Source organism: Panthera pardus, unplaced genomic scaffold (assembly GCF_024362965.1).
Source record: "Panthera pardus isolate Hobbes unplaced genomic scaffold, ASM2436296v1 HiC_scaffold_21, whole genome shotgun sequence".
NCBI classification, from domain to species: Eukaryota; Metazoa; Chordata; class Mammalia; order Carnivora; family Felidae; genus Panthera; species Panthera pardus.
Window position 1 is genome coordinate 45,442,676 of NW_026526777.1, and position 20,632 is coordinate 45,463,307.

The window sequence follows — 20,632 nt, forward strand, 5'->3', positions numbered from 1 at the left end:
GGCATCACATACCGTGGACTACCTCTAGGGTTTATACGCGGGTGGAATAAATGACCATTAACAATTATAGCATTTCTGTCCAGCAAATTTTGGAGTCAAAACCATTAATGCCATACTATCAATTATGCATGCATATCTAAGAGAGACTGGCTGTACAAATTTTCATGAGCAAAAGCAGTATTTAACAAGTGTGAATTAAGGAAGGATGGGAAGATACTTATTTTCTGTCTGCAGTCTACTTCTAAAAAGCAGTATCAAAAACTTTGATACTTCAGAGTATAAGAAAAGAACACATTCTCTTTATTTTACTATAATACTCTTAGCTACTGTTTTATTTTTTACTTTTTTTAAATGTTTATTTATTTTTGAGAGAGAGTGCACGTGTGCGAGTTGGGGAGGGGCAGATGGAGAGAGGAAGACAGATCCAAAGCTGGCTCTGTGCTGAGAGCAGACAGCCCGACGCGGGGCTTAAACCCACGAACCGAACCGTGAGATCACGACTTGAGCCAAAGTCGGTTGCTTAACTGACTGAGCCCCCCAGGCCCCCCAGTAGCTACTATTTTAATTCCTTGACTGTTTCTCCTGTTCCGGCAAAAGTGAAGACATGCTAGATTCCCCATAATTCAGCACCTCCACTTATAACAAAAACTAAAAATGTTTACTAAAAGTAAATCCAATTAAATAAACATCTAGCTTATTCAAAATAACTTTGTTTTTAATTTTAATATGCCAAGAAAATAAAAAAATCAACAAATAAGTTTAACCATACTAGAAAGCAAAGAAATTCACATTAAAACAAGACTCCATTTTTTCTCACTAAATTAGCAAAGAATAATTCATATTTTTGGCAACAGGACAATGACACATATACTTTTATAAAACACTGAGTAACTATAAAAGTAGAACCCTTCTGGAGAACAGCTAGGCAGTAAGTACCCAAAGCCTTAAAAAGCATTCCCTACTTCTGTGACTATTTCCTCTTCTAGTAATTTCTCCTATGGAAGAAATAAGTAAAATGATCTGTATAAAGACGTTCACAGACTAGCCATTCAAAATATCAAAAACTAGAAATTTAAATAAGAGATTGAATAACTAGTCTGTTTTACTTAAAAAAAAAAAAAAAAAAGTGTTGGTCACAGTCCACTAAATTGGTGGGTAAAGGAATATATTGTAACCTCCAGTTTGAAAAGCACTGCTCTAGATCATGGTCAGAGGTTTCCTGATGGTGAAAGTTAGTCTTACTTGATTTGTATTGGGAGAAAAGTTATTCCAGGTAATAGAGATGGTAGGCCTAAAGGCGTGGAAATGTAAAAACAAAAACACATGCTTTAGGTGTTTGGGGGGACACTAATAAGATTCTTTTGTTGAAATGGAACACTCATTACATTGGGTATGAGGTCCTGAGAGAACGTCAGAAAGAAAGCCTACTGCCAAACCATAATGAATTCTATAAGTTAAAAGATACTCTGTACGATAGGGAGTCAGTAAAACTTCTGAGGGTAGTTTGATAAAAGTTATGTTTTAGTAAGATTAATTTTTAAGCCTCTAAAGAATAAACCAGAGAGAAAAGAGTAAGATTGGAATTTATAATAGTATAGGAACAAAATTATACTGGCTTCAACTAGCATAGCAGCAATAAGGAAAGAAAAAATTAACAGAGCTTGGTAATGGCTGAGGGATCTAAGTTGGACAAGAGGGAGAGAGCAATAGTGTTAATAAAGAAATAAATCAGGAGAGAGACAGAGTTCTTTCCATATTCAATGGCTTCTTTCCCTTTGCTTTAAATATAAAATTTTCTGGGGCGCCTGGGTGGCTCAGTCGGTTGAGCGTGTGACTTCGGCTCAGGTCATGATCTCGCAGTTCGAGAGTTCAAGCCCCGTGTCGGGCTCTGTGCTGACAGCTCAGAGCCTAGAACCTGCTTCAGATTCTGTGTCCCCCTCCTTCTGCCCCTTCCCTGCTCACACTCTGTTTCTCTCTGTCTCTCAAAACTGAATAAACGTTAAAAAAAAAAAAATTAAAATAAATAATAAATAAATATAAAATCTTCTTGGGGGAAAAAACACAAAACTCCCTCAAGTGACTCTGCTGCCACCTCTCTTCAACTACCAACACGGACACCTAAAAATGAATGGTCCTATATTTTCACCCACTTTGAACCCATCTTTCCCCTTTATTCTCCCATATTACATCCTTTAAGGCTCTGTTTGCATCTAATTCTGTTGGTTTCTAAAATACCTCCTTTCAAAGCTCTAAGATTTCAGAATACCATAGCTACTGTGTGGTTCTCTTCCTAACAAGTCTCTGAACACGCTCTACTCCCTCCTCATTCCCCTCCGTCCTGTGTTCTCTCTATATCCTCTCCTCTGGAGAATCAATACCCATGCTTGCTGATGCACCTGTGTTTTCTGCCCAAGTAACTCCAAACCCAAATTCTAGTCTGGCATCTGTTTCTCCCTCCTGCAGCATAATCTATCTAATCTGTTACACAGTGGCACATAAAAGGCTTAAACTAATCAAAATTCTCGTACCACTCAAACGCAAATTAATTGAAATGTCAATATAAATGTATCCTATAGTAATGAAGCGTTTTACTCTAGCCTCAAGCAAATGAAGAACAATGGCTCCAATCACAAAAATTCATTTTTTTAAGACAGCAAAGGAAGGATATAAAGACTGCCATATTTTTCAGAATTACTTACTCTTGGATAAGGAAGGCCACTGGTAGTATTGAAAGCTGGTAAAAGTTTGTAACCCAATTGCTTTGCCATTTGGAGAAGTTCATCATTGTACCACTGCATGTACTCGCCTTTTTCTTTCAGCATGATTGCCAAGGAGTGTCCGCCCAACAGACCCCTAAGATCACAGAAATGAAACATTATCCATGTCTTACAGATACTTTAAGTTACCACCTAAAAAGATGTGGTATCTAGTTATCAACAGTTCAGCACACATAAGGAAATTACATAGGAGAACTTGGGGTTTTTTTGTTGTTTGTTTTGTTTTGTTGTTTTTTACCTAACTCTGACTACTCATTTGATGGCAAACCACAGCCAGTTCAAAAAAATTTTAGATGTTCTATCTGCTGTAAAGTGTTTGGCATTCTCTAATACCTTAACATTTCTTAAAATAAAGAATATCAGAAAAAAAAGAATATTCTAGAAATAATTTAACAAATTTAACATTTGATTCTAACAAATTTTAAATTTAACTTAACTATATCATGAAATCTGTAATTCTTACAGTATAACATTAAAAAACCTCCCCACTCTGTATTAAATGTAATAGATTAATAAACTCTGTGAAATATTTCCTAAATTGAAGACTCACTTTATCTGACAAAAGGAAACATGTTACAATAGCATAAAAGTAACCATTAAATATAAAAATTTAATAACATTGAAACTTGAATTAATAAGTCCTATAATTCAGTATTTTTAAATGTTCTAAGAACATCTCAAGTTGTTTAGTCGAAAGGTAATATACGTTTAATTTCATTTGGCTTGAAGAGGTATTGGTTAAAGATAGAAAACTATGTAAACTAGCAAAAAATATGAGATATAGCTGATATGCAAATGTTCAACCTCTAGTCCTTTTTTTTAACAACATACAGGGATTACCTTTGAGTCTACAACTATTTCCAAAGCCTGCTGCTGTCTGTGATACAATGCAAGGCCATCTCACAGCCGCTGTGTTTCATAATATCCCAACTTTTATCTTTTAAACTTAAGAAATTTCTTGCTTTAGTACCATCAAGAAATAAACAGTATGCCCTAGGCTTTTCTGTTATTAAAGTTATAGCTTTAGTGTCTTACATACTTACCCAAGAACTCTGATGTTTGTTTCAAAGACTGATACAACTACATCATTATCTAAATTAACATCTCTTAAAACTTTTCTCACTGCATCTTCAAATTCTTTAGTTTTATTTAATACCTAGGAGAAGAAAGTTATGAAAATAAAGTTCTTTTTCACCAAGTAAAAGAGAAATAGTGTTAGAATGGCTACTAAAAGCAAATTAATACCTTAAGACTCTAAAAAGTGACACAAACAAAATGTTTATCTCAAGCCAATGATAAAAATGTGGTATCTAACCCCCCCAAATTAAATGCCTACATTATAAGGAATCTTTATACACTTCTTTTTTAGACACATGAAAATATCATTAAGACTTTACAAGAGTCATCACAAAACCAGTTTCTTAATATATAACCCATGACCTAGAGCTGCATGAGACGAGCTCTACTCATCTCACTGACTTGGTTTCCAAGTCAAAACAACTCGAAAACTTTTTACCAAACATCAACTATTCACCAAACATCATTTTAAAGGTTGCTTACTCTTACTTTTATTTTTTGAGAGACAGTGTGCATATATACACGCAAGTAGGCAGGAGAGGGGCAGAGGAGAGGGAATCCTAAACAGGCTCCCCGTAGTCATCACAGAGCTCCACGCAGGGCTCGATCTCACAACCCATGAGATTATGACCTGAGCTCAAATCAAGAGTCCAACGCTTAACTGACTAAGCCACCCAGGTGCCCCTAGGTTGCTTACTCTTGTAAGAGAACAAACACATCCTTCAGAGAATGACTGATCCTAAACCAAACACTACCTGCCATCTTCATCCATGGATGCCCTGAGCCCTAATTGAGGAGGAGTATAATGTTGTGATCAAGAGCAAGCCCTGAATTGAACTCTGGTTCTTTCACTCCCTACCTGTATAATCTCAGTCAAGTGACTTCTGTCTCTGAGCCTGTTCCCTTACCCATAAAAAGAAGAAATACCTACTCTCATAGGACTGATTTCTTAAGTAATATATATAAAGTACTTTCAGTAGAGTGCCTGACTTAATAAGTGTTTAATATCATTGCTGTTATAATTATTATTACCACGAGCATCTAGAATCCTAAGAATTCTATGGATTCTTGCAATGAGCTCCATAAAGTGGCCAATGCATTTCAGTTGCTTTTTCAGTCTCAATTAAAACTGTGTCAGTGAGCCCTCAGGCTCAACTACTGATGCCAACAGTTAAAACCATAAATAGACAAGACCGCTTAACTCAAGTTCTAACTACAACCCATTGTGCTTATTTCTTATCGAACTTCCTAGAGTCACTGACAAGACATTTTGCAGTGACCAGAACATTCCAACTGCCAGACCAGAAAAGCCCTGATATCAATGGGATGCCTAGAAGACCACAACCTACATGCCCCCTTCCCTGCCCATGATCATGAGTTGAACACCTACGGACCCCCGCCATGATCACAAGCTCTCTGCCTGTTCTCCTGCATGTACCCCCCCACCCCATTCCCCAACCTCCCCTTATAAAATTCTAGGTGTCCATCTTGCCTGCCAAGAGGTCAGCTGTACTTACCAAGAGGTAAGGCTTATACCTGCCACCTCCCCCAGGTGTCGGCACCCAAAATAAATCTCTTTTCCAAACCCTTCTCTCTTGAGTTATTGACTTCTCAGAGTTTATCAGAGTTTGTTTGCCACCAGTGTTGGTAAACCCAGCCAGGAGCTATGTTTCTGATTTGTCCAGCCCCCTCAGGATTCCCGAGGAGGGAGCGGTTGGTCAAGACAGTGTGCCAGGTCTTAGCTGCTGGCTTCCTGAGTTATGGTTGTGATAGACTGTTCGGTGACAGGTGCACAATTATGTGGTATTTAGACTCTAAATCCATGAAAAACAGTTTTCCTTCACTTGATTGTTTTATCTTTCTGTTCGATAATATTTTCTAGTGCTTTTTCACCTGATTCGATACTTTCACTAAAAATTCTAATTTAAGTATAAAACATTCCATAAGAATTTGACTAAAATTCAAATAAAAGTAAAATTCAGGGTAAGTCCTGAGTAAAATATACTATGAAGCCTGGTTTTAAACTAACTGCTTTTCCTTGTCAATCTCCAAGTCCAAGTAAATTCTGCAGCCAACGAGCGCAGATGCATATCTTTATCACTTTTAGAATAAAACACAACTGTTTCACTCACCCACACATATACTTCTCAGTATCATTTGTTAATCTTATTCTTCTTCCTGAGTCTATCTCCTGAGAACTACTTCCAAGAACTGGACCAGTGTTATTTGTTTCAAAGGAGAATAAAAGTGAAAAGTCTCTTGATCCATAATTAGAAAATTCACTCCAAATCCTCTACTGGTTGATGGGATGGGTTATTTATTTTGAGAGAGAGAGTGAGAGAGAGAGAGAGAGAGAGAGAGAGAGAGTGAGTGAGTTGAGGGCACGGGCAGGGAAGAGGCAGAGAGAAAGAGAGGGAGAAAGAATCCCAAGCAAGCTCTGTACTCTGTGCTGAGCCTGATGAGGGGTTTGATCTCAAGACCCTGGGATCATGACCTGAGCTGAAATCAAGAGTCAGATGCTTAACCGACTGAGCCACCCAGACGCCCTTAGTGGATGACCTTTTAAGCTCCTAGGTGATAACAAAGGATGAATTCAGGTCTCTTCCTTTCCCCCATCATCTTTAATTTATTTTGATATCTTTCTTTCTATACATTTCATGGTAATGTAAAATTTTAAGATAAATTTAAAGTTTTAGTTCTTGGCTTCATTACATCAATACAAACTAGGTGGCTAGAATCAGCAACAGGTTAAATTTAAAGATCAAACTAGGACAACAGAAATTCTATTTAACATATCATGGTATGACCAAAATAAAAATAGAGTTTTATGTACATATGTGATATGTTCTATTAATATTTTCAAATAAATCACAAAATAAATAATCACAAAGTCAAGGCAAAGTAAATTAGAAATATTAATACATGTATTGATGAAATGTACAAGAAAGCACTCCTTTTAAATGTAGGAAAAAAAACTGTCTAAACTACTTTAATTCTTCTGTTTAAATTAAAAAGAAAATGTTTAAAATAGTGTTATGAAGTTATGATGATATGTAATAAGTTACTTAGGTTATTCCTACTTGAAAATACTAAAATTTAAAGAGTTTATATAAAGTATCATTTTTTATTTTTTTTTTAATTTTTTTTTCAACGTTTTTTATTTATTTTTGGGACAGAGAGAGACAGAGCATGAACGGGGGAGGGGCAGAGAGAGAGGGAGACACAGAATCGGAAACAGGCTCCAGGCTCCGAGCCATCAGCCCAGAGCCTGACGCGGGGCTCGAACTCACGGACCGCGAGATCGTGACCTGGCTGAAGTCGGTCGCTTAACCGACTGCACCACCCAGGCGCCCCAAAGTATCATTTTTTAAATATTTGTAAGACTTTATCAGTCTTCCTTCTTAACCCTTCTTGAGGATAGCTTCAACAAACAGACAAATAGGAGTTACTTATCTGAATCTGAACCAAAGATCAGTAAGAAATAATTCCTTACAGTGAATAGGAAACTTAAATGCCTAGTCTAGGCCCTTCTGAGGTGAAAACAGGAACCCAGAGAAGTTAAATAATTTGGCTAAGGTCACATACATCAGTACAGTCACAAAGAGCCCGAACTCAAGTTTATACCCATGTCATCGAAAGCACGGTCAGCTAACCAGCAATAGCAGCACCACCAAGTGGCAGCTTATGAGAAACAGAGACTCTTGGGCCCTGGCTTCAGTCTATTGGATCAGAATCTGCATATGAGCAAGGTGCCCAGGTGACTTTGTGGTATGTTGGAGTTTAAAAAACACTGCATCAGTATCCAGTATTTCTCAAACTTTAGCATACATCAGAATCATCTGGGAGCTTGTTAAAAAACAGACTACTGGGCCTCACTCCCAGACTTTGATTTAGTATGTCTGGGGATGAGGCGCCAGAATTTTGCATTTCTAACAAGCTGTCAGGTGATGCTGCTGCTGCTGCTGCTGCTGCTGCTGCTGCTGCTGCTGCTGCTGGGATATTTTGAGAACCGATGCCAAAGTATATAATTGGCAAAACCTGAAAGATATCACCTGGGTAATAATTAATGACCACTCAATTAGAAGCCAACAGATTTCTAAATATGGGAAAGTTACACAGACTGAAACCACCTTTTTTCCTTTATTTCTGATAAAAATGTTTTACAGCACATGATATCTGAGATCCATGTTCAAGAAAATCAACTAAGAGCTTACAGAGAGATGATGGGGAACTTGCCACAGGGAAGGATAAAGCTGACAGAATGAGAAATAAACGTAATTTCACCTATGGTCTTTCCTAACACAGAGCTACTGCTCTTTGCTTACTCCACGTCAATCAAGGTACATGTGAAGAGTATAACCCAGCTACAGTTACAAATAAATAACACCACTTAGTTCCTCCCAGAGTGGTAATTTGTGCCTCCAGGTACAGAAGGAGGGAAGTGAAAGGGGGGGGCGGGGAATGCAGAGGCGAGGAAAAAGAAAATGCCTAGCGAAAGAACAATGCAGAAACAATACTGGGAAGAAAAGCTTGGTTCTGAAAATTTTCTGCCACCCCAAAGATTTTTTGTTTTGTTTTTTAAAATATTAATCAGTAGTTGAGATATTAACTCAAAGCTGAGAATTATGTCCTAAGGAAAATCCTGAAACAAGCCTACTTTTACACTGTAAGTGGTCTAAAAGTAGAAAACTAGAAAGATATTGTATTTAGAAATCATGACACCTAGAACTCAATCTTTCTCCTCTGTCATAACAGACCATCCCCAATCAAAATTAATTAAAATGATTTTATATCCCATGAGCTTGAAAAGGATTGCCCAGAAGTGATCACTTAGTGCCAAAAATCACTGCTGGGTAAAAATTAATTTTTTTAAATGAATATAACCTATAGGAATTCTAGTTTAACAATTTTACTATCACTGTAGTATGCCATGGAACAAATATATCAATGATGTTTTCTTAATCTCTTTGTATAAAGGGAAGCAACCTTCCTGATTAAAAGTCCCATCACATAAGCTGACATATCTACAAATTATTTCATTGTCTCCATGATTTCTACATAATTTCATTTGACATTCACGTGAAATAATCAACTCAATAGTGTGAAAGCAGAACACCTTAAATTCTGAAAACTTCTACTTCAGACTTACTGTGTAATGATCGTATTCATATTCGAGTGTGCATATTATGAAATTTATAAAATAAGTAAATTCAAGAAGAATCCAACCTACCACAAGAGTGTCCAAAGAATCAATCAGTGTCAAGGAAAATCTAAGAAACAAGTATAATGAGATACAAACCATTAGAGTTCTGAATACTTTATCCATGAATTTATAACTAAAGATGTATCTATGCCTTATTGACTGGTAGTTTCTATTAGCTAGTACTTCCAATCATCTACAGTACAATGTAACTTATAAAAAAGCACTGAAGGCACCTGAAAAGCCTGAACATTAATTACATTTTAACGTTCAGTGTATCTACATATCTTTCAAATGAAAATATTCATTAACTCTTTTTAAAGCAAATAAAAACATTAAAGCATCAACACCTTATAATGTGTAGACTTTATATACATTTCAAAAGTTATATTCATCTTAGCAAACAACTTTTCACTGATTTAAGAGGTAAACTGATTTTTTATAAAAGATAACAGAAGGAAATAAAAGAGTTTAATGTTAATACTTAAAGCAGTCCTTGAAATTTAACCAATCCCCAGAAATACAACTGTAAGCTACATCTAGGAAGCCTGAGACTTGGGACCCAGGAGGTGCCACACCACCCACTGCGTTAATGCTCACTTTCCCAAGGCGTCATCAACGTCACCCCGACTTGGTTCCTGGCCTCTAACACGACCTCTGCAGGTTAAAGGCATGAGTTCATCAGCTGGGTAAGCATGTTCCTGCAAGGAAAATTTTAGTGAGTCACTGAGAAAAATAAGAGAAAGCAAACATCACCCAGGACACAACCTTCTTGCAGTTATTAAAAAAACAGGGTAAGATAAAAGTTAGAAGTTCTACTATTCTTACAGCCTATGGGATCTGTTTTTAAAACTTTAGTTACAAATGTTTGAAAAACTGCTTGGAAAAAAAAACCATACAAAAAAATATTTCTTTAAAAATCTGATAATCTGCTCCTGTTCCACCCAATCTCATTCCCCAGAGGTAACTACTGTTAAGACTGGCATTTATGTTTCCAAATGTATCCACATATATTAAAATACATGCACATATATAATTTACATTTTATTTACAAGCAGCTGCTCATGCCAGATGCATACACTGCTCTAAAATGCTCTAAAAGTTGTTTACTTAAATCACAGTGCGGTTTTTCCGTGCTAGAATTTTAGGGTTTTTTGGTTTTTTTTTTTAGTAACTGCAAAATGATCACTTAATATTAACTATTATTATTGAGTTCTTATGTTCTAAGCACTGTTCTGTGCAGTTTAGTTCATTTAATTATCACACAGCCCTCTGAAACAAATTCAATTATCCCTTTCGCACAGATGAGAAAATTGAGGCCCAGAAAAGTTAAGTAAGCTCAGACATGCAACTAGTAAATGATGAATCCAGAATTCAAACCTGGCAACCTGCCTCCAGAGCCTATTGCCTTTCATAGTACCTCACAATATTCCAAAGTATAGATACAGTAAAATTTACTTATTCCTCTATTGAGGAACATATAGGTTGAATGCAATTTTTCACTATAAACAATGCTACAATAAACATCTATATGCATATATCTTTTGCACATATGCTTTTATTTCTATAGATTAAATCCCTAGAAATAGACCCAATGGGTCAAAGGTATTAAATATTTAATTTTTGATACCTATCAAACTGAAGACATCCCTAATTTACATCCCTGTAATACTCTCACTAACATAGGAGATGATCAATCCAATGTAGGATCCAATTCCCTCTGGAATCTAATTCTCTTTTTGATATAAAATAGGGACGTTAACTGTGTTTGTCCCCCCAAAATAGCTAATTTTCTAAATGCTGCTTTTTAAATAATCCATCTTCTCCCTAATTGCTTGAAATACAGATTAGCTCAAAATTGTCTATACACACGTTTCTGTAGTCTCAATTTTGTTCTACAGTCCGATTTGCTTGATGGACCTGTTTCCTACTTCTACTGCCCTACAGATCTATTTCCTGCTCCAGACCATTATCTTGATTACTTTATCTTTGCACCATACCTTGCTACTTAGTATAGCAATTTACTCTCCCCAAATTATTTTTCTTCAAAATTTTCTTAACTACTTTTTCAAATTTACTCTTCTGGAAAACTTTCAATTTTTCTTAAAATTCCACTGAAATTTTAACTGGAAGAGCCTAATTTGAGGAGAATTGATACCATTAACAATTGAGTCTTCCCATCTAGGAATGTCACTACATTATTTCAGATCTTCTTTTATGAATTTAGTTTTCTTCTATAGGTTTCACCCATTTCTTAATAGTTATTAATAGGAATTTTATGTTTGCAATATTATTTTGAGAGGAATTTTTTTTTAAGAATGACCATGACAGAGTATTTCTAATCCAGATGGTAATAAAGCACATGCAAAAAAAATCTTCCCTCTTATTACAAACACACAGAAATGTTGTGTCAGTGTTAAATTATTTTATGTATGTATGTATGTATGTATGTTTGACAGAGAGAACCCGAGCAGGGGAGAGGCAGAGAGAGGAGACAGAGAGAATCCTAAGCAGACTCTGCAATGTCAGCGCAGACAGAGACAGATGTGGGGCTCGAGCCCACAAACGGTGAGATCATGACCTGAGCAAAAATCAAGAGTCAAACCCTCAACTGGCTGAGCCACCCAGGCACCCCTCAATTATTTTAAATACACAGCTGAGCCTGAGAACAAGAAAAGAAATTCTCAAGTACCAAAAGTGAATAATGGGATACAGAAGATGAAGCTGCAGTGACCACAACATGGGCATTAGAAATAAACAGAGGCTTTAGTGGGAATTATTTTAATGCCCAAAGGGTATGAGAGTTGATGGAACTGGCCCTGCACACATGGCCGCAAGCCAGAGGTAGGTTCTTTAAGTTGGATAGTTGCCTCAGTGAAATTTGACTGGCACATCCCCACCTAATGGCTACAGGTCTTAACAGAAAAGGACAGAAACCAGAAACACCTGCTGAACTTTATATTTTCTTCTCTAGGGGACAGTCCCTAAAAGATTCCTCTAAAATTAATGATATGATTATGAAAAACATTTAGAGGTTAGATCACTGTGCTCATGTATTTCAATTTCAGACAGTATTTACTGACTCCCTGACAAGAATAATAGGATTAATACATTCATACTGTTCCCCATTCAATTTAGGATTTTTGTCAATTATGTTATTATAGGCGGTCTTCGCTTTCACTATATACAAGTTTCTGTAATTTATTTAAATAAACCCTCAACAACATGGTTCAAACTTCAACCACCGTATGTACATTAACTGCAGTAAGTGCACAAAACACAAACTTCAGTGCCAGTTCTTCGATCCACAAGTCCCTATGTAAGTAACAGATGCTCATCATGATCCGTGATCAACCACACACTTCTTTCGAAGTCTGTCAGTGATGTGATCACTGTGTATCTATTTTTCAGTTCATGCACAGCAAGTGTGCAGTTGTCTCCTTGTCAGCCAGTGGTAATCGTGCATGACAGTTTGATGATTTTACAAAAATGGATCATCGACAAAGATTAGCCAACAGAGATGAAAGTTCAGCAAAGAAATGGAAAATGAGGACACTGAAAATGCAAATGGAACTGAACGTAAATGGGGTATAGCACAGCTGGCCACGGAATGTAGAGGACGCCAGATCACTCCAGAGACGCCGGGTACACAGCTGGGGGAACCAAGTGAAGGCATAATTATCTACAAAGATAAAGAAAGTAGTTGCGACATAAAGGGTGAAGATGTCACAAGGGAAACGATACCTGCACAACGCTTCCCATTAAAGAAATTCCCAGAGGTATTTCAGGGTACATAGTGCAAAGGGCAAAATTTTTCAAACGGATCCAAATTTTGAAAGGGGGACAATTCACCACCGCACAGAGAAGATGTGTGCTCTGTTGTTTTAGATCACACAGTGAGATGAAGGCAAGCCAGGCAAGAACTATCGGATCCTCTTGTTAGTTTTTGCAAAGAAGTAACACTTCAATTTGCAAAGGGTCTAATATTTTGAACATGAGTTTTGCTATTTTAAAATCTTCTCTGTATACTTATAACCATTAGAAGAGAATTTAAATGTTTTTTTTTAAAGGTTTATTTATTTTTGAGAGAGACAGAACATGAGCAGTGGAGGGACAGAGGGAGAGGGGAACAGAGAATCCAAAGCAGGCTCCATGCTGACAGCAGCGAGCCTGATATGGGGCTCAAACTCACAAACCGTGAGATCACGACCTGAGCTGAAGTTGGACGCTTAACCGACTGAGCCACCCAGGTTCCACAAGAATTTTAAATGTTTTGACAAAGATTTTAAGATGTTTATAACATTTCTATTCTGGTCTAGAACCATAATTCTCACAGTTGCTAGTATTAGAATTTTACCTTAAGTAGTAGTCAACACACACCATTTTTCTGTGGCTTCTCCATTCCTGACTTTTTATTTTGATTCAGCTATTGGTTGCCTGGACCTGTCCTCAGATAGGTGTTTGTTTGTCGGTTTGAAAAGAGTGTCAACAGTGTTGTTACTTCTCTGGTATTCCTGGGTTAGGATGTCTCTTGTCTTACACTTGAAAAATAAAATGTTTATAAAATGCTTGAGATGTATTTTCTTTCCTTCAGAAATCTGAGGATACTGTTCTATGACCTTCTTGCATTGAGTATGGCTATGGCAAAGTTTCTAAGACTAGTCCGACCCTTTTTTGAATGACCTGTACGTCCTATACTTGTATGCCCCTATGGTTCTTAATTCTTGGAGTTCAGCAGAAAAACTCCCAATTCCACGTCCAACTCTATCCTACTGCCTCTCACTAAACTCAGTTATCTATATTCCAAATCCATAGCAGCAGAAAAACAGAATAAAGGATAGGAACACTAAACACATGGTCAAACAGAAAAGGAAGGACAAAAAAATAATAAAGTAGGCTAAAGAATACAAAAAGCACTGAAGACTGCAATCCTTCAGGTATTTAAAAAAGTGCAGTGCTCCATAATGATTCATTTCCTGAGGAAAGGATTCCAGACAACAACTGCTTGCACTATAATTAGAATCCACATGCAGCTACTAATTTCTGAATTGAACATATTGTAATTTTAGTATTACATAAAATTTTTAGCATAAATTTCTAATAACTTTTATAGGTCTTTTAACATATTAAGCTCCTAATTTCTTTTTTAGTATTAATCCCAACAGAACTATGATTTCCCAGAATGCATACTATTTTTGATTGCTTAACTTTCCTATTTAGCACATAAACAATTAGAAGTAACTAAAAAAAAGTGGTATCTTTTTCAGCTTGCCGAGGTATTTTGCAACTTTGTAAGAGATCATTCAAATGTTAATTGTAAAGAGTTCCTTACTAGCGAAACCACCGCTTAGAAGCCTTCATACTACTATTTTTGGGGTTTCACAAAAACACATACATGCGCAAACACCTCTGTCTGAAATTAAATATGAAACTCAAACCCTAGGCTTATCTAGATAAGAAAAACATTAATAGCAATTATAAGCAGAATAATCAAATTAGGGAGCTTTGAACCAGACGTAAAAATACTTCACACACCCCTATTTCAAGATTAAGGATAAAAACAAAACCACAGCCTTTTCTTTGGGTTGACCACAAAGTGAACTACAGTTGGTTTGCATAAATCCAGAGCAGTGCATATGTGGCAAATAAGCAGCCATGATTATACGTCAAACATCCTGTCTATTTGAGGTACAGGAATACTTTCTCTTCACAGTATGTTGCCAGAACAAGGGATAACTACTTCATACTGCTATGACACAGAACCACGAAACACACTTAATGATTATCACTCAGAAATAAAACTCAGGTGAGAAAAGAGTCCTACACAAATTAAGTAGAACATGTGCCTAGCTAAAAGCAAGAGCAAATACATAAAACAAAACAGAGTAGGCTCTCCATATCAGATTTTAAATTTACGAGAGCACTGAAGTGACAGAACCCTGCTCTAAAATACTCAAGTCAAAGCAGCATCAAACACTGACTTTAGTAAAACCAATTCTGAAAACAAAGGGAAGAGACTTTATTTTCCTAAAAACATCAAAGGCATTATTTATAAAAGTGAGTTATTAAAAATATCAACCTATTTAATTTCCAAAGCTATACACATTTTTAAAATGTCATATTCCATATCCTTCTTCTTAAATACCTCCCTCCTTGAGGCAGATAAGGTATTCCTCCCCCCAAAAATGAACTGATATTTAATATACCATCTCCAACATACTGACAGCATATGCTAATTACTGATTGAACTGCATAAGTTTATCAGTTCTTTTTCACCCCAAATTTTCCTATTCTCTTTTGTTCACTACATTCACTTATTAAAACATTTTTCAGGTATCAGGATTTCATTTAGCTAAATTATTAAACTATCAGACTTACTTCCTACATTGAACATTTGTTGTCCTCTTACAGAGTGTACTTTATGAAATGTTTCTCAGCACTGAGGAGAAACGAGTAACAACAACAAAAGTGCAGCTGTCTCATAAGATTTAATCTCTACAGAGCAGAATGTTAGCATAAAGTATGTACTCAAAATTACATGAGAAAAAAGTTTCCAATAAATCAATCGATTTGGTTTTTGATCAATTATAACTTATGAAATAATGTTACATGAAATGAATAAATGATAAATAATAATGTTGAAAAGTCCTACTACTAACAGACTTTTTAGGAAGATTATATCAACAGATTTAGAAAAAGCATTTGACAAAATTCAATATTCCATAATGATGAAAACTCTCAGTAAACTACAAATGAGAAGAAAGTTACTCAACCTATTATAGGACATCTTATGAAAAACCAACAGCTAACATCATACTTAATAGTGCAGGCTAACTGCTTTCTCCCTAATTAGGAGAAAAGCAAGGACCTTCCCACTTCTTTTCAAAATAATACTAGAAGTTCTAGCCACTGTAATAATAATGAGAAATAAAAGGCACATAGATCAGAAGGAAAGAAGGAAAAGTCTCTTTGCAGATGATGTGATTGACAATGTAGAAAGTCCTAAGGAATTTCCCCCAAAAAACTACTACAAATAACAGGTGAGTTTAGCAAGGTTGCAGGATACAAAGATCAACCGACAAAAAGTTATTGTATTTCTGTATAACATCAGTGAACAACTGGACAAACAAATCTGAAAAACTACAATTTACAAAAGCATCAATATATGAAATATATGTAAGTTTAATAAAAGATGTATAAGACCTGTATACCGAAAACTACAAAAGAATGTTGACATTAAATAAGACCAAAATAAATGGACATGGATACCGTGTTCGTGGAATAGAAGACTCAATATTGTTAAGTCAAACTCCCTAAATTGAGCCATAGATTCAACATAAGCCCAATCAATAGCTCAACAGGCATTTTTGTAGAAATTGACAATATGATGCTAAAATCTATACAGAAATGCAAAGAATCTAGAATACCCAAAACAATTTTGAAAAAGAACAAAAAGCTAAAAGACTTACATTGCCTGATTTCACAACTTAATATCACACTTACAACAGTGTGATATTAGTATAAAAATATTCAGATCAATGGGAAAAAATACATGCACATATGGTTAACTAATTTTATACAGATATCAAAGTAATTCAGTGATAAAAGGATATCCTTTCAACAAACAGTGCTGGAATAATTGGATATCCACGTAGAAAAAAATATAAATTTACCTTCACCTCATTCTATATATAAACACTAATTCAAAATGAGTGATAGATCTAAATGAACAAGTTAAAATTATAAATCGCCTAGAAGAAAACAAGAAAATCTTTGGGATCCTGGGCTAGGCAAATATTTTTTAGGCAGCATGCAAAAGAAAAAAGAAAACTGATCACAATTTAAAACATATGCCCTTCAAAAGACATTGTTAAGAAAATGAAAAGGCAAAGCACATATAGGGAGAAAATATCTGTGATATGTAATATAGGTGAGAAAGGATATCCAGGATATAGAACTCTTATGACTCAGCAATAACAGGACAAATGACTTGATTTTAAAATAGACAAGAGATATGAACAGAGGCTTCACTAAAAAAAGATATACTAAGCACACAGGAAGATTTTCAGCATCACCCGTTATCAGGAAAAGTCAAATTAAAATCACAAGAACATACCACTACATACCCATTAGAATGGCTGAAATTAAAAGGACTGAAAATACAACGCACTGGGGAAGATGCAGAAACTTTTATACATTGCTGGTGGGGGAATACAAAATATTACAGACACTTTAGGGAAGTTCTGTAGTTTTTTGGTTTTTTTTTAAGTTCGTTTTATTTTTGAGAAAAAGAGAGACCAGAGTACAAGCGGAGGAGGGGCAGAGAGAGGGAGACAGAGAATACCAAGCAGGCCCTGCACTGCCAGCACAGAGCCTGACGCAGGACTCGAACTCACAAACCATGAGCTCGTGACCTGAACCGAAATCAACAGTTGGATGCTTAACCAACTAAACTACCCAGGCACCCCTGCAGTCCTTATTAAGTCAAACGTATTGTCATATAACCTAGCAATCCCGTTCCTAGTTGGGAAACATATGAAAATATATGTCCTTATAAAAATTTGCATGCATAGCAAATTTTCACAGCAGTCTTTTTAATAGTAGCCAAACACCAGAAACAAGGCTAATATTTATTTATCAGTTGGTGAGTGGATAAATAAATGTGCTCTATCAAATCAACTGAATACTATTAAGCAACAAATAGAACTACGGTATATCCAACAACATAGATAAAATCTCAAAAGCATCATGTTAAACAAAAGAAATCTGAATCAAAAGACTATATTCTATACGATGCCATTTATATGAACTCCTAAAGAGGAAAAACTGTTGTGCCGAAAGATCACAGGGGTTGCCGGAGGTCAGAGGTGTGGAAAAGGAACTCACTGCTAACACGAGGAAGTTTTGTGACCAAAATGTCATGTCATGACTGTGGTGGTCATTAAACAAATGTATACAACTGTCAAAACTCAGAATTGTGCACTTAAAGATTTTTGTCTATAAATTATACCTAACTAAACAAACAAACAAAAAAAACCTGTGTTCTACCAAGTTCAAGTCCTATATAGAGTATCAGAGTGTCATGATAAAATATCACAAGAGAACACTACAGAATTTGTCATTTTGGCAGTTTTAGGATGCTCTAGAAGTACAGACCAAGGAACAGTGGTTAACAAAAAGGTAGTCCCACACTCCTCTACACACAAAAAAGGCACATTTAAGCTCCTAACTTACCTCCTCCCAGCCATAGCACTGCTTTTCAAAAAGTACTTTATTTACAGAATTACTCTTTTTGATGAGCAAACTATCAAAAAGAAAACATCGGGTACAGAGTTTCCAATGTGGAACATGAAGACGTTCTGGAAACAGATAGTAATGGTTACAGAACATGCTGAATATACTTCATGCCATAGAAATGTTCACTTAAAAATGGTTAATATGGTAAATTTTATGATACTTTTTACCACAATAAAAAATGTTTAAAGGAAGTAGTATTAGGAGAAAAAAGTAATTCTAAGAAAACTTACACAAATCTAGAAATTTTTAAGGAAGTTACGCTTTAAAACAGTTCCTTTGGTTCCAATGATAAGGACTAATCTACTGTTTCTTTGAACCGTGCTCTCACAAAATCAAGCTTAAAAGTGGTTATTAGGTATGATTCCACTGAGTTACAAGAAACTGTTCTTACCAACTCTTTTAAAGTTTATTTGTAATGTTTAGGGCTCTACCAAAGTACAGTTTTTTTGTTTTGTTTTGTTTTGTTTTTTTACAACTTGTAACAGTTTGAGTTGTCTACAGTAACAGGAAAAACCTCAGGAGACAAATATCAGGTCAAAGAGCTCAGATCCAAAGCAGTTCTGCATTTGGTGGCCTAAATACATGCCATTTTGTTGTCTAACTTAATCTGCAAACTAACCTCAGCACAAATACTAAAAACATACTAACAGAAGTGCTATAGTGGCTATGGTCTGAGGTTAAATTAGGCCACACAAGAACTGCCAAAACAAACATCAAATTTCATGTTATTTGGGGGGAAAAGAAAGCCATCTGTGCAATTTATTGTGGATGAACTGCAGTCTGATTGGGACTAGAGATACGTCAAACATAGTTGTTATTATATTAATATTAAACCAATATTGATAAAATATTTTGGTTTTAAAATATTTAAAATCAGAAAATGCCTGGATATAACAAAAGATGGCAGAGTCGTATTGCCCTACCTAAAGCTGGCGGGGCACTGTTATTGAAAAATAACATTTGCAGAACTTGGGGAATCCAAAAACAAAAACAAAAACAAGGAAAAAAATAAGCTCAAAGGGTACATGCCTAGAACAGAAAAGAATGTGTGTTTTAAAGAAGTTCTAATCACAATCTGAGGAACGAGTTTAGAATCCAGATGAAGTTTAGGAGGGCAATTTCAATCTCAGGCAGAGAATGGATAATGATAGTATTAGTAACAATAACAGCAAACTCTTATACAGGGCTTCCTATTTGCCTGACACTAGTTCTATGCACTTGAATGATATTAACTTGTTTAATCCTTACAATGGCAGTGTGGAGCAGGCAATAACCACTGGAGAGAGATGAGGAAAACAGGCTCAGGGAGATTAGTTAACTGTCTCATTGCAACCCAGCTGGCAGGTGACACAGCTACCTTAGGGTGTCCTGTCCCATTTCCAGACTTCTCACTTGCTCTTTATATTGTATTCTTTGGAAAATACTGTTTTCCTACGAACTAAGGAAGTTAAAAGGAATTGCTCTAAACGCGCACTAGAATGGAGAGTAATATTAAGAAGGACTAGTGAGAAATGAAAAGATTTCAACACTTATTAACAGTCCACTATGTGCCAGGCATTTTATATTTCGGCATAGTAGGCAACTAACTACAACAAAAGAAGTAAACTTCTAGATCCCAAAATTCACCATAAACTCATATCTTTAATGAAGCTTGTTAAATGATTTCTTTGAATTTATGAGGCAAAGATATATCATAATAATCAAATACAAAAAAACCCACTATTTGATTACATCTTGACAAGAATACAATTCAGTTCTTTAAAAAAATTAAATAAATAAGCATTTGTGTACCAGGCATGATTTTAGGCACAAGACCTATAAAAGATGAATTTATTAAAAATTCATTAAAATCATATTATTAATCATAATATTAATCATATTAAAATGATCCCTGTTCTCAACCATCTTACAGGCTACAAAGGAAGACATTGCTCAGAGGGTTAAATGATCTGTTTAGGGTCCCAGCTGTTAACTAGCCAGGAAAGAATTAGAACTCAAATCCATCTAATTCCAAAATCTATATACTTTTGCTCTACAGCAAACTAATACTGTTTGAGTACAATAACTGGAAAAAATTTTCAACTGACTTCAAATAACAAATATAGAGCACCTGGTCTCTATTTAATATTTTAGAACTGTTTCAGGTTAGCTCAGAACTTGAAAAGGGGAAGTGAGAATTCTAGACCAAATCTTATGTTACAAATTTCACATAAACTGAGCATAAGTACATTACAAAAGTCACTCATGTTGTAAAAGAGTTGAACGTTTAAAAATATCTATT

The 20,632-nt window shown here is 35.6% G+C and overlaps 1 protein-coding gene across 10 annotated transcripts in view; it reads right to left on the minus strand.

Moving 5' to 3' along the window:
* Positions 1-20,632, minus strand: part of EDEM3 (ER degradation enhancing alpha-mannosidase like protein 3) — a 78,691-nt gene that overhangs the window by 49,799 nt on the left and 8,260 nt on the right. For all 10 annotated transcript variants that reach the window (XM_019427057.2, XM_019427045.2, XM_019427031.2 and 7 more), the window contains 4 exons: positions 9,655-9,755; positions 9,085-9,124; positions 3,821-3,933; positions 2,700-2,853 (listed from right to left, as the gene is read on the minus strand). In XM_019427057.2, coding sequence (XP_019282602.1) covers positions 2,700-2,853; positions 3,821-3,933; positions 9,085-9,124; positions 9,655-9,755 — 408 coding nt within the window. The remainder of the gene's footprint in view (positions 1-2,699; positions 2,854-3,820; positions 3,934-9,084; positions 9,125-9,654; positions 9,756-20,632) is intronic.